Source organism: Tachysurus vachellii, chromosome 3, assembly GCF_030014155.1.
Source record: "Tachysurus vachellii isolate PV-2020 chromosome 3, HZAU_Pvac_v1, whole genome shotgun sequence".
Lineage (NCBI taxonomy): Eukaryota > Metazoa > Chordata > Actinopteri > Siluriformes > Bagridae > Tachysurus > Tachysurus vachellii.
Window position 1 is genome coordinate 22,928,005 of NC_083462.1, and position 16,197 is coordinate 22,944,201.

The 16,197-nt window shown below is 36.9% G+C and overlaps 1 protein-coding gene across 2 annotated transcripts in view; it reads left to right on the forward strand.

Annotated features, from left to right (window-relative positions):
- gphnb (gephyrin b) overlaps positions 1-16,197 on the forward strand; it is a 110,880-nt gene that overhangs the window by 63,197 nt on the left and 31,486 nt on the right. For both annotated transcript variants that reach the window (XM_060864985.1, XM_060864986.1), the window contains exons 7-8: positions 1,450-1,725; positions 3,332-3,466. In XM_060864985.1, coding sequence (XP_060720968.1) covers positions 1,450-1,725; positions 3,332-3,466 — 411 coding nt within the window. The remainder of the gene's footprint in view (positions 1-1,449; positions 1,726-3,331; positions 3,467-16,197) is intronic.

The following is a 16,197-nucleotide window of genomic DNA, read 5'->3' on the forward strand; positions in this document are numbered from 1 at the left end:
TAGAGTCAATTGATTCTATGGACATCAAGATATGGAAAGTATAAGATGTACATATAAAGCATTTGTACTGATACGATTCATGGCTGTTTGCATTGGATACAATGTCATTTATTGTTGAAGAAATGGGAACTGTGTGAGGCGTTTGACCCACAGAGCTGAGCTTTTAGCCTCTCTGATTTGTCTGATCCTCTCTGAAGCTGAACTGTTACACGCCAGACCCGGCTGAGTGTGGCAGCTCTGACTTCCCCTCCACCGTTACTGCTCTGCTGCATATCTCTCTGTCTCTCTCTCTCTCTCTCTCTCTCTCTCTCTCTCGCTCTCTCTCTCACTGATAAACTGATGCATGAAAAACATCTCTCGTGCACAGCATTAAAGTGGACCTATAAACTTGATGCCATACAGTATAACCTTGGGTCTCTAGTTTAAGAGATATTATTTATTACTAGTCTAGATTTAACTTTTTAAGTATTTATAGAGCCATTTAATGTTGTGGAATATTCATTAGACAAGTTAGATTTCACTTAAGATCCCTGGCACCCAATACCACTTACAAGACTTCACTATATCAATGTTTAAGCATATTTATTTATTAAATAACAGCTCTTATATAATAATAATTATTATAAATATTATTATTATTATTATTATTATTATTATTATTATTATTATTATTATTATTATTATTATTATTTAACAAAATTGATCTAAATTTTTCCAATCAGAGTTAAGAATTTGAGACCATTGTGGAGTAACTATCTCTTCTTTCCAGTAGTGAGCTGGTAGAGTTGTTACTATTTTAAGTCAAGCCACATGGAATTTAGTTAAGCTATTCGATCAGCACAACAGTGATGTAGAGCTGATAAATGTGAAGTCTCATTTCCTTAATGTGCACAAAATCCATAATTAATCCATAAATTTTGGATGTTACATTGCTGTTGGGTTGGAAGCAGAATGATTCAGGCAAGTAACTGACCAATCAGAACAGATTATCCTAAGGCTGTCTTTGATTTCCTTTATTTTTTATAGGCTGAAGAGATTACATCAGTCCTGAATGTGGCTTCAGTGTGGTTTTTTGTTTGTGATGGATTTCTGTGTAACAGTGTAGCTTTGGCTGACTTTATTAAAAGACATTGTTTCATGTTTAAAGCTGATCTACACTGAAGCTGCATTCACGAATAATACTTTAGTCTTTAAAAACTCACTTTAATCACTTTTCAGAAAATAATTGAACACACATTACACTGTATATGTCAGGTATTTGTCTATAAATTGATTGCACCAATTTGCTGGAAACCTCTAGCACTCTTTAGTCACACTTCTATCCTCTTACTCTTACTCTACTCTCCTGTCTCTTCTTTCCTTCATATTTCTTTCCTTGTCTCTTCTATTCTACTTTGTTTCTCTTTATTTGATTGACCTTCAATTGTTTTGTTCCTCTTTCCCCCACAGGAGTGTTTCCAGTTCATCCTTCCTGCTCTTCCTCATGCCATAGACTTGCTGCGTGAGGCTGTCGTTAAGGTGAAGGAAGCAGCCAATGAGCTGGAGGATCTACCGTCACCACCGCCCCCACTGTCCCCACCTCCCTCCTCGAGCCCTGCCCACCGCCAGACTGAAGACAAAGGAGTGCAGTGTGAGGAGGAAGAGGAGGAGAAGAAGGACAGCGGTGTGGCCTCGGCTGAGGACAGCTCCTCCTCCCACATCACTGCCGCCTCTATCGCTGCCAAGGTAAGTATAGGCCTAGTCAAAAAGGAGGCAGGGATTATAATTTTTGGAATAATTTTTTAATGTTTATAATGTCCATTAATTAAAATATTGTATTTCTGCAACTTCTGAAACCAGAGATAAGTATAGGAGTAGAAAGTATTTGTGGATTTGCACTTTTTTTTTTTTTTTTTAATTCAAGACTTAAATAAAAAATGATTTTTGGATTAGGAGTGGGCAAATAAAATAAAAAAATTATCTCACTACACTTGAAGACATTCTAAGTTTGCTAAGAAGCTGCCAACAAAAGAAAAAAACACAAAAACATCTGAAAAACTGAGCAGAGTTTAGTTTGATGATTTATATAATGCCTGGCGAAGTAAAATAAAAACATTTTATCATAATCAACTGCTTCCTATTAGTTTGTAATTGTTTTTTAAAATGTTTAAAAAAGATTACAATATCAGCAGAATCACTGAAAGTTCATCGTGCTATAATTTATCACAATATTGGTATTATACCAACATCATTGCCAGCCTTACCGTCTACCACACCTGAAATATCCAATTTAAATATTAAGAAAATATCTATCATCTCCTTCATCCATCCATCTTTCCATTCGTTCATTTGTGTCACTAGGTGTTTCTTTCTCTGAACTTTCCACCAGCAGAACCCAAACTAATTACAGTGTTAACTTTCTTAATAATATGGATAATATATAGCAGTTGCCTTTAGGCTACTGATCCTCTGATTAAATAATAATTTTCTATAAGAATTGCTGTTGTTTAAATGTTTAAATATTACTTGTTTCTGTTTACTATTTTTTGTTTGTGAATTCTGGCATTCACTTTCCTGAATTATTTTTAAATTGTGCTGATTGTCTTTAGAATAAGCGTTACAATTTTTTTAATACACATACATTTACCAATTCTGTTCCTTACTTTAAATAATATGCTTTACGTAAATTGTTTGGATCATCTCATGAAATGAATTCATCTCCATTAGGTGTGTGTGTGTGTGTGTTTGTGTGTGTCACTGTTGTTGTGAACAGACCCATCTTCATCATGTCTTCATTATATGGTAACGCCTTCCACAGATTGACAGGTATGCTCAGCCACTCATCATTCAGTCCACCCGTGTGTTGGAGTTTTGTTTGTTTTCTTGTTTTCACAGTGTAAAGTGTAAGTTTGTTGAACATTGAAAACTTTTTTTAGAAGCAGGCACGTTGACAGACACACAGAAAATGCAGTTTTTTTGAGGAAGTCAAAGATTAATTCCACTGTTTTAGCAACTATATAATAATAATAGTAATAATAATAATAATAATAATAATAATAATAATAATAATAATAGCCATCATTTTCATCATAATCTCAGTGATGAACATAGTACCTTTAGTGTCTTGCATTCAGACTGCATTCAGAAAATATGATTTTAACAATTTTATAGTGATAAATGAATTTGAATGAATGTTTAATTGTAATGTGTTACAGATTGTTGGTGAATAAAAAGGCTGCTTAACATAGAAAATGTTAATTAATGCTACACTACACAATCTCTTTTTCTCATTCTTTTTTCACAATCTCTTTTTCTCTTTCTGTGTGTGTGTGTGTGTGTGATCACATGTTAGATTCCAGACTCCATCATCTCTCGGGGTGTTCAGGTCCTTCCTCGAGACACGGCATCTCTCAGCACCACGCCGTCTGAGTCTCCTCGAGCTCAAGCCACCTCTCGCCTCTCCACTGCCTCCTGCCCAACCCCCAAGGTAAGAGCCATGACTATATTTACTTCCCACTTCCTGTTCACACTCGCTTCCCGCTTTCTGTTCCCACCATACCCTGTCCAGTTGCTCTCTGCTTTGCAGCCTGCACCTGCTCACGCACCCTACGTCATAAGATGCTTCTGCGTTCGTGTGTACATCCAGGTGTGCAAACATGAATGAGACCAGTTTAGAGTTTTCCACATTCCAAGGGATATGATACTGTCAGTTTTGACGTTTAATACATTACAGATGTCAGGGATGACAGGACGAGGCATCCGCATATGGAGCGATATTGAGTACACTGAGCTGTCAATTTTTATTTAAGTGAACATCATACCTGCTAATTTAAGAATCAAAATGAAGGAAATTATAAACTAAAACCTAAAATAAAATCTGAAATTAATTTGTATATTATTATTCATGTCCCTGGTCATTTTGTGAAGCACTATCAATGTCTTAAACAACCATTTGTCTTGGTGGTTGATTGGAAGATCAGGGTTCAACCCCTAGCATGCCAAGCTGCCACTCTCGGGCCCTTGAGCAAGGTGGTAACCCTTTCTCCAGGGGTATGATACTATGACTGACCCTGAGCACTGACCCCAACTTCCAAATGTGGGATATGCGAAGGATTTTTTCCACTGTGCTGTAATATAATGTTTGGCAATAAAGTCTTTTTTTTTCTTTTTCTTAAATGATTAAATCATTTTTCTCAAGGTTCCATGTTCTGATTTCTTACTGTGTAATCCTGCACATTATATAATATCATATATCATATCATATCATATCATATCATATCATATCATATCATATCATATCATATCATATCATATCATATCATATCATATCATATAACAACTCCTAGTTCCACTTGAAAATATACCATATTATATAAGAAGCAGTGATTTAATGCCAGCATCAGGTAACACCACATTTTGTCTCATTTAAGTTTAAAATAGTACCTTGCTCCATTTATACAGCAAAGTGGAATTCATTTATAACCACATTACTTTATCAATGTGTGTAAGGTATGCATTATGGAGAGCACCTGAAGCTATTGTGCATTATAAACATGCAAGACTTGTTGCATATTTAATCCTGAACAGCCTAGAAATAGACTTATTGGTTTAATAACGTGCATTCTTCATCCTGCTTTTTTTTTTAAAGACATATACTATATAATACTAAGATTAGACATTACTGCAAAGAAGGAAGCCAAAGTTTGTTGATTAGTTTGTTGGTCAAGACTCTAAATTGTTGATCAGTGCATCAGGGCTCAAGCTCCAGCACTGCCAAAATGCCACTGTTGGGCCCTTGAACAAGGCCCTTAACCCTCTCTTCTCCAGGGGTGATGTATCATGGCTGCCCCTGCGTTCTGTACACAACCTCCTCACATGGGATATGCAAGGAAAAGAATTCCACTGCGCTGTAATGTATATGTGGCAATAATAAAGGCTACCATGCCCCCAATTCATTTACTTCAAGCATTGGATATGCTGAAAATTGTTATGCTATGACTCCGAACAGCAATGTATGTCTTAAAGCATAAAAATCATGATGTTTCTAATTGGATCAAGTTTGGACTTTATATTAAAGAGTAACTGCACAATAAAAAACAGTAACATAACCTTTAATGCTGATTTCACACAAAGCAAACAAGCAACGTGACTCAACAGGTTTCACTAACACAAGAAATCAACTCAACTAATCTTCAAAAAAGATTAAACTTATTTGTGGTATACACTATGTATTTTTAAAATATCTCTATTCCAATCTCTTGGATTTTTTTTTTGGTTTTACAAAAAAGCCCCATACTGCTGTCACAGACAAAAATGGCACATCGTGATTTTTTTTGGTGTTCAATTTACAGCATCAAGAGTTCTTTGGTGTTGAATTTTCAGCAGCAATTTTACAAGACATAATGTGACATCTAATTTAGCCTCTGAGACCAAAAACAGCTGGAAGACAAAGTTCTGATCGCATCAGATATATTTTATTAATGCCTCCAAATGAGGGCAATGCGGCACTGCTCATTTAAAAGCTATCAATAGGAGGATGGTGAATCCTGGCACTGCTAAGCTGCCACATTTTGTGCTTCCCCTCGCCTTCATTATCTCCCAAATTTGGTCTTGATTTAGTCTTGCTCTAGCGTAGGATCACTCAAGAGAAAGTCTGCCCTTTTCTACATACGGTACTCTGCGAAAATTTAGGTATCTTTTTTTTATAGATTTTTATTTTTGACATCTACGTTATCATTAATTAGTGCAGTTAATACAAAAAGACTTTAGATTACCAAACATTAGATTTCATTTACATTTTTGGAATTTAGCAGACACACTTATCCAGAGTGACTTAAAATTTATTTTAATTTATACAACTGAGCAATTGATGGTTAAGGGCCTTGATCAGGGGTCCTGCAGTGGCAGACTGGTGGACGTGGGTTCCAAACTCATGACCTTCCAATCAGTAGTCCAACATCTTAACCGCTAGGCTATTACATCCCAGACTCCCAACAAAATGAAATGTTACACAAAAATGTTTATATGTCAAAGAAAGCAGCACATTACATAAACAAAGCAGTTTTTATGCAACAAAAAAACAAAGAACAATGATGTTTACTGCCAGTGTGACAGTCAATATCTCCAGAATAACTGGGTTTGGTTTTGCAAGATGACCAGAAAAACATATAATTACAAATTTCCTTATGAAACAGCACAATCTGTACCCAAGGCTTTTTTTTAAGCAATGGGTCGTCTCACCAAATTTTTACCTTGTTTCATTTATTACTGTTTAAAGTTTTTTTTAACATAAAACACGTTATTGTTGAAGGCATATTTGCTTCACAGCATCTATTTTGCACCATACTGTATATGAGCTCAGAGACACACATGAGAAGGTAAGGTAAGGTCACTGTAATTGACAGGAGAGAGTAGGCTTTCCTGTCATACCCTGTCTAGCTGTCTTTGACTACTAGCTGTGGCATCATCAGGATTCAGGCATAAAATCTCCAGCCATAGAGCAAACATTTATCTGTTGTGCCACTTGGGAGCACTGTTGCATCTTTGAGCAAAGCCATTAACCTTCATCTTCTACACTCAGTTATTAGCTGCTCTGTATAAAAGCTTCTGTCAGATGAGTAAGTGTAAATGTAAAGGATTACTTAAAACACAGGACAGCTAGTACATAAGAGGCAATAGTGAAATATAATTCTCTCGATACGTTTCTCTATTTTAGAGAATGTACATCATACTTCACATGAACATATTGTGCAGTCGGTTATAAAATTAGGCAGAGTATTTTTTTTATTCATCTCATACTGTGTGATAAGTCCATTATTACTATGACCTGCTTTAGTATTTCTAAAATGTTCACATTTCCTCTTCTGAGTGCTTTACATTCAGAGATAGATAAGTGGAGTTCATGATCAGTACAGTGTATTACAGAGCTCTGAGATAAAGATTGTATGTGTGTGTTCTCACTGAGCAGTTACACACTTGTGTGTTAATGTCTGGGAGAAAAGGACTGCGTGGGTTACCAGTGAAAGACTTGCAGAACTGCATGACATTCATCATTTCAGCATGTGGCAAAATTACAGTGACATTTCAGCAACTTAAGCCTGAACTGTTGTTATGTATTGGCTTTTTTTTTTTTATCTTGGGGTTTTCCGGGCTACGTGGAAGCACCAGAAATTTTCCTTGGGAAAAAAGCGAAGGCCATGTATTTATCAGATGGCATTATACATGTTGTTAGAATTCATAATAAAATTTGGACTGCATAATAATGCTTTATTGTGCATTATTAATTGTTAACATAATGCAGTAGCCGCTAAAGTTAATCCATCCATCCATCCATCCACTAGTGCCGCTAAAGTTAATGATAAAGGTTAATGGTAAATTCTATACTTTCAAGCTAAGTGGCTTTACCAATGACATTGTGTTTGTAACACTAAATATAATGCATTTTATCAGTGCATAATGCATCATAGACTTTCCTATGAAGTGCATAGGTCCCCCTTGTGACACCAAAACAGCTCTGACATGGATTCCACAAAGCCTGTCAAAGCACAAATTCCACAAGACCTCTGTAGGTGTGCTGTGGTATCTGACACATGTTAGCAGCAGGCCCTTTAAATCCTCTAAAGTGTGAAGTGAAGCTTCTATGGATCAGACTTGTTTGTCCAGCACATCCCGCAGACACTCAAACAGATCAAGATCTGGGGAATTTGGAAGCCCAGTCAACATCCTTAATTATTTGTCATGTTCCTAAAACTATTCCTTAACCACTTTTTGGCATGTGGCAGACAGTATTATCCTGCTGAATGAGGACAGTGCTATTAGGGAATACCTTTGGCACAATGGGGCATACTTGGTCTAAAACAATGTTTAGGTAGGTGGCTTGTGTCAAAGTAACATCCACATGGTGCCAGGACCCAAAGTTTCCCAAGACAACATTGCCCAGATGAAACCGTCCATAAGATGTGAAAGATAATATGATTCATCAGACAAGGGCACCTTCTTCAATTTCTCCATGGTCCACTGTAGGCGTTTTTGGCAGTGTACATGGGTCAGCATGAGAGCTCTTGACCAGTCTGCAGATACACAGCCTCACACACAATAAACTGTGATGCACTTTGTCTCCTGACAATTTTCCATCAAAGCCAGCATTCACTTTTTTAGCAGTTTGTGCAACAGAAGCTCTTCTGTGGGATCGTACAGAAGGGATTGGTAGGTACTAACCCCTGCATATCAGGAACACCCCACAAGACCTACCATTTTGGCAATACTCTGACCCAGTCATCTAGCCATCACAATTATTTTTCAGGGTGTGATCACCAGCAAACCAGTTTCATGCATTCAACATGCAGAATTTGATTTTAATAAAGAAAAGGTTCCTGCAGTGGAAACGTGTCTGTAGACACAAATATGTTTTCTCTTTTATTTCCTCACAAAATTAAAATATTTTTCTATCCATGTATTGTGCACATACACTCTCTCTGCATAATTTTTTCACACAATCAGTTCCCATCTCTCTCCCATCTTCTCTGTACCCACACACCAACTCTTACACCTCAGACAGGCAAAAGCAGTTTGGGGGATATTAGAAGTTTTATTTTTGAATTGCTGAAAGAATCGTGACAGTTTCCATTCAGGTTATATATAAACTCTGTGCCCATTTCCTATTTTTCAGCATGCTATATTCTGAAATGTGGCTGAATTCTTGGCTTCATCCTTAAATTTAATGTATTCAGTGGGAGGAGTGTGTGAAGTTATTTGATGTGAGTCTAGGTAGATCAATACCAGTATTTATAACACACTAACTTGAATTTTCTTGATTGCCAACATTTAGTATGATTGTAAATTATATCAATTATTTTAAATGATCATGATTAATGAATTAATAATGAAGCTACAGGCTACTGTATTGAGATTATATAATTATAGGCTACATAATCACCCTTTTGTTTCTTCTTTCTTAAAACATGACCACAGTTTAAAATCTCACAATCTGTTTTCAGTTACTTTAATACACTGAAAAAAAATACATCTTAGCCACTGAAAATATAACACAAAGGATAGGATTTCCTATAAAAAGATTACATTAAACCAAAGATTGATTATTAAACCTATGTCTAAAACATTTCAATAATGTGAAGCTAGAAATAGTCTTCTTCTATTGATAAGAGCATCTCTTATTAGGATGACGTCTCTGTCAGTGTCCTCTATGTGTACCTTTTCGTTGACTTGCTGTATATTACACTATTAGTCTATTGTTAGTGTCATTTATGTATTTAACATTGGCTTCAAGTGTAATAGAATCCAAAAACAAGTCTAGCATGATATATTGTGGTTATATATACCTCTCAGGCAGTGTTGCTGTATATCAAGCAAGAAAATGGGCTTAAATCCAAGATCAACTGTTTTACTCAAACTCAACCCCATGTCCGTCTGTATAATACTTACACCCGTAGTCATGCCTGAGGTCTGAACACCAATACCACAAATTCCAGTATTGCACTGCGTGGTCAAAGGTATGTGGACAACCGATCATCACACCCATATATGCTTGTTAAACATCCCATTCCACATATAGTCCCTCTGTGCTGTCAGAATAAACTCCACTCATCTGGTAAAGCTTTACACTAGATTTTGGAGTGTAGCTGTGATGATTGGTGCTCATTCATCCAGAAGAGCATTAGTGAGATCAGGAAGTGATGTCAGGTGAGGAGGTTAAGAGTGCAGTCAGTATTCCAGTTCATTCCATAGGGTTTTGTACTGATCATTTCCATATATTTGTGGGAAATTTGAGGGTAACTCAGTGGTTAAGGTGTTGGATTACTGATCAGAAGGGCATGAGTTTGAATCCCAGGTCTACCAAGATGCCCCTTCTTGAGTTTGGTGTGATGGTCAGACATCCACAAACATTTGGCCATGTAGTGTAAATCCCCAATATGCACATCCTGCATCTATCATTAATTATGCTATGACTGTGTGTGTGTGTGTGTGGGTGTGTGTGTGTGTGTGGGGGGGGGTCCTTACCTCTATTTCAGAAAAATACACATACAGAGCATAAAAGAAAGAGATTGTTTGATGTTATAAACCAAAGCTCCTCCTGGTGTCACTGTTTATTGTTTTTCTGTTTAGCGTTTCATTACTAATGTGTGTTGCACATGTCTGGAGTCTGATATTTGCTTATTTTTCACTATTTAGACCTCTGTAACTTATGTAAATATTACTTTCTGTAAGATCTATGATCAAATCTTCATATAACTGTCTCACATAGAACTATTCCATCATGTCCATCTGTGCCATACTGTTCGCTTATTTACTTACTTAGGGAGCAAAAGAAATATTGAAGAGGAAGGTGGGATGGGAGGATGAAGTTGGCCAATGGACAATATGAAAAAGGGAAGTGGAAAAAAAGGATGAAAAGCATGTAAAGCAATTATACATTCACCGAAAAATTATTTTAAAAATCATTGAATTTCAAACGAGTAACTATAATAACAATATTTTCTTCTCTTACAATTGTGACATAGTTTTAGTTTTTGTGTAAATAGTTCAGTATAATAATTCTATAATACCCGTCCTGTATGTGGCATTATATTTGTTTTTATATAAATAAATTAGCATAAAAAATGTAAAATGGCAATCATAGAGAGACAGCTGAAGAAAAATAACCTCAACTTGTTCTGTTAACCAATGTGGATTCTGTACACCCTTTTATAGAATTGTAAAGATTTCAAATGAATTATGAACTAAAAATGAAAATATAGAAAATGGAATATGGAAATTATAGAAATTAATTGTAATTCAAATAACCTCTGAATGGCAGATTAATGATCTTCGGTCTGTCTGTCCATTCTTCCATTCATCATACATTCCTTCATCCATCAATCCAGCCAAATGCGCACTCTTCCATCCTTCCATTCACTGATCCAAACATCCATTCTTGCCTCCATCCATTAATCCTTCAGTTAATTAATTTAATCTTCCATTCATTCATTCATTCATCCATCCATCCATCCATCAGTCTATTCACCTTAACGTACACCAGTATTTAAGTTTGTGTGTGTGTGTGTGTGTGTGTGTGCACGTGCATGCATGCACATTGTTTTATTGCACATTCCATCTCTCCCATTCCCTTCCAGAGAGAGAGAAAGAGAGAGAGAGAGAGAGAGAGAGAGAGAGAGAGAGAAATAGATGGACCACAAAAATGTATGAAGATTACTGAGCGAGAGGAAAGGGAGAGGGAGAGTGACTCCCCCTCTCTTTCTCTCTCTCCCTCTCCCCCCTCCTTCTTTCCTTGCCTCTGTCCAATCTTCATCTATTCTTGTGCTTATACTCTCCTCCCTCCGCTCCCTCTTCGTCTCTCACACATTGTCAGATTGTCCATAACAGTGAATGTATGTGTATGACTGAGCTCATTCTGCGGGTGTAGAAGATGGTAAGTCTATTAAATTTCCCCCCACATTGGGTTTATTTTCCTGTGTGTGTGTGTGTGTGTGTGTGTGTGTTTGTGTGTGTGTGTGTGTGTTTATGTGTATTTTTTCTTCATGCATATTAAAATCTAAAAGATATTAGCCTTCTGTTTCTCTATCTAGAGGTATGCATGTTTCTGTGCTATTGTGTGTGTGTGTGTGTGTGTGTGTGTGTGTGTGTGTGTGTGTGTGTGTGTGTGTGTGTGTGCGTGTGTGTGCGCGGGAGCATGTCATGCTGCCACTTTGTTTCTGCAGAGGGTGGATGGACTGTTATGTAAAAGCACATTATAGCATTTCTATTTTTCTCCCATACTTTTTTCACTATATCTCATTTTTCTTAGATTTGTCTTTACAGGTTTGTCCTGAAGGCACCATAACTAAGTTCTTAGGTAATGAGGTGTTTTTTTCAGAGTCCTAAACTCTCAAATAATATATAATAATTAACTCCAGAGGGAAATTTAACTAAGTTGCAAATTTAACTAAGTTGTGTATGTACAAATCTGCAGCATGTAACACCTCAGTGGTCATTTAATTTATAGTGCACTGATGTGCATCTGTGTATCATTTCTAGTTAGTGAAAAAAAAGTGTAAAAAAAAAACAAAAAAAAACTTTCCCAATCTATATTTTTATAATCCATTTATTACAATTTTTATGAGACATATTAATGAACTGATATAAGTATTTTATTTACCACCATAAATGCAGCAGTCTTAACTGTCTGTTCATCATTTTATTACTGAATTTATTTTTCTCCCTTGTCTTAAATGCACACGTATTTTTGCACTCAGCTGTTATTTAGATTTATTGCTTCTTATGAGTGCCGTGTTTATAATTTTTAATAAAAGACAGAACTAAAGCTCAAAATAGGTTGGTGTTTCTAAGTAGTTTTTATATAACTAGAATGCAGCACTGTGATTGGACAAATGATTGGTGGCCAGAAGGTTAATTACTAAAATTCACTATTTTGTGAAAGAACACCTTTTATCTGAGCAAATTTCATCTGAAATAATTTACCAACCTAGTCTTTCTCTTTTACACCAAAATGCATTTGATCACTTCGGTATGAATATTTCCACTAGATGAGGCACTACATTGGGGATATTTAACAGAAATTGAGCCCATCCAGCCTGAAATTCTTGCTTACAAAGGTCTAGATAAGCAACTAACATGATTGAATAGTGAGAACAGTTAACTTTTAATGTTTAATCATTAATGATTAGTTTGTGGCTATAAATTAGCTTAATCAATATTCAGGGTTTGTGTTCTTGTTCCTAGTGCCACTATACATTACCGCTTTCGACTAGTGCCATAGACACTTCAATTTTTACCTGTCCATTTATTTATAAGATGTATTTTAATGAACATTCTGCCTTTTCAAACAATAATCAGACAAGAAATGTTTCTGTGAAATTTGTCTGTGAAAACTCTGCCCTTTTTTACCAAATGTCTCTTTCTGTCACTAGTCTCTTGCCATATGAGCTTTTTTCAGCTACATAATTGACATAAATGCCCATGATTTGATAAGCTGTGAATAAACTCGATCATTAATCTACCATTTGCTTATGTTTATCCATAAGTTCTGGTGGAAATCTCTGCAGTGAGTCTCTGAGACCCTAAAAAAATGTAAGTGTGCCCTGAATTGCTTGAAATCTCAGGGAGTAGCATTTGGTGCAGTAAATGAGTGATCAGTGTTTTGATTCAGCGGAAGAATGTAGCGACTGTTTGAGACAGTTCCAGCTGAACAGCTTGCGTGTGAGTGGTGGAGACGATTCCACAGTCGGTGTGTTTGTGGCGTAAAAGCGCTGAAGCATTTTTACAGATCTGGATGACAAATGTCCTACTCATTTATGGTTCACTTCTGATTTACGGTGGCTTTATTATAGCCTTTAAGGACATTTTTACAAAAGTCAGGGGATACCATGTACATTTTTTTGTCTTGTTCTCAAGATTTCTACATCAGGATTATGGTTGATTAAAAAAAGATTAAAAATTACCTCCATTGGCCTCCATATGGAGCAAAGCAACTAGGTACAGAGTATTTATTTGTAATACAGAAAATATAGTTCTAATATATTTACATTTGTAATATTTGTCATGACAGTTTGAATAATTATTTTAAAAGCTGTCCCATCTTCAGATGCCCTGTTATAACTTGAAACAGTGATGTCCGGTCAGGTCTTCTGCACAGTAGTACATAATTATCGTGTACAGACTTGCTTGTATAAGCCCATACTGTGACCTATACAGGAACTGGACATGTGTGTAATATCTCTAAGAGGAATGGCTTTGAAGAGGCTGATGTTATTGGTGTGCATGAGTCATTTTTGCATGTAGGTCAGACATAGCCGTAGGTCTTTCGATCCAGATTAGCTGTCTTTAGTCCAGGTGTTTTACACGCTCTGAGTCACTCACAGTTGTATAGACATCAGTACAGTTATTGAGGCTATGTGTTTTCTGTTTAATGTGTGAGATAAGTAGTGTTGAGCTTGCAGATAGTTATTTGACAGGGTTATAAATACAAATTCCGTCAGATTATAGATATGATATACATCACATCTAATAAATGGGTCTAGATATATATATCAGTGGTATCTTCTCACTGACATGGTATCATATTAGTTGTTGTTTTTTTTAATAAAAAATAAAAATCTATATCTATACACCCCTGTTTAAATGGCAGATTTTTATAATGTAAAAAAATGCCCCCAAAAAAATCATGTCAGAATCTTTTCCTCTCTCAGTGTGAAATCACAGCATATAAAGATTACATGAAATACAATTCGAATTTTAGGGAAAATTTTAAAGTTTTCTGCACACATAATTCTGTACACCACGAAATAACTGGGAATGTGGCTGTGTTCAGATTGAACCATTCAGTCTCATGTTCAGACTTATTTATTATACAGCTGTCATCAATGCCAGTATTCTGATTAACCACATTTAAAGGTCAACTGATTCTGTAGCATTTTTCTAACATCTGCTTGGTTTTACTGACTGCTGAAGCCATGGTCCCCAAAGACCTTACAAAGCTGACCAAGCACAAGAGTCCGTACATGAACATGGTTCAAATGGGCACCGGAAAAAACACCAGAGAGTCAAAGCACCAGCTACTAGTCAATAGAGCAATTACCCAAAACTTTGAGACGGCAGACAAATCTGAGCACTACCTGGAGTCTGCCAACTATGGAATGCCCCACACATGGATCCTAGGGTCTGGTGCTATACAAGGCATACAAGGTGCTAAAGAATTTTCTCAAGAACTCTGTGCAGCTGTGGAACACAATACTGGAAGGCGGTTTCAAGGCCATCACACAAGTTCAAGGCCAAGAATCAAGTGCAGCATATACCAAGGTGATGCACTGTTCGCATGGGCCTTAACACTCTCAGCCACATCATCACAAAGAGTGGACATGGATACAGATTCACGAACATCAGCCACCACCTATAGATATAGACATCAAGCTATAAACCAGGAGTTAACAAGATATCTACACGTTGATCCACCTTATCAGGATTTATGGCAAGGACATCAGAATGTCAATAGATAAGTGTAGCTGCATGCTGGCAAAGAGATGGAAGGTGATCAGGACTGAATGGCATGGGGTTACCAGAAGGCAAGACAGCAGACATACAGGCAGTTACAAATACCTTAGTGTTCCACAGAACAGTGGGAGCTAACACCAGCAAAGGGTAAGACAGGGAAGCCTAACCCTGAGAAGCCTAACCCCTGACTCTAACCCCTAACAATAGTATCCTTAATGGTAGAAATAAGACCTGGGCCATCAATATGTACACCCTACCAGTCATCAGATACCCAGCTGTAAGCAGGTCATCGGAAGAGATAGATGCCACTGATGTCCACACTTAATGAAGAGATGATTTCATCCAAAGTCTAGCACCCTGGGACTCATCCAACAATCGAAGGAAGGAGTGTGAGTATTAGTAAGTGTCAGAACCACTATTCAGACTGAAACAAGGAGCATCCATGAATACATCAGGAAGATGACCCCATGGGAAGAACTGCTAAGAGAGCGCCTCAGGCAGCAGGAAAAAAAGAGGGTAATGAAAAGGAAAAGGAAATATAATGGAAGACCAAGCCCCTCCATGGGATGTATTATCGGCAGCTGGAAGTAACTGACATCAAGAAATCCTCCCATAGTAGGAAAGTCATAACTAAGTTGTTGGGAATGTGTATAGAAACATCTGTGCAAAGTATGGGCTGGAAGTCTCCAAGTCCCAATGGGACACATTAGAGAAAGTGGTTGACAACAATAGAACTAATATCCTGTGGGACTTCAATTTCCAGTCTGACAAGCAGCTGCTGTATAACTAACTAGACGAAATAGAGGTGGTTGAATGAAGATGGCGGTTGTGATAGATGCAGCAATCCCAACCAACAGTAACATCAGGAAGAAACTCAAGAAGATCAGGCAAGAACAGGGGCTGAAAGAACAAATGGAACACGTGGAAATTGAAATCCAAGTGTTCCTACTGGTAAATGGAGAATAGGCATGTTAACACTCAAACTAGGAGAGTGGCTTATACAGATTTAGATACAGGTACAGAATCATCTTTTTTCCAGCTGAGTGCAGTTCTAGGAACATCACTCAATACTGCATAGATCCCTAAAACTCATAGGAGTCTGGTAGCCGCCGATATATGGTGGTTTCCCAATTATCCCCAGCACTGGAGGTGATTTGCATAATCTGAATTCTAAGCAAAGAAAATCAACTTAATCAAATACGCAACCTAAACATA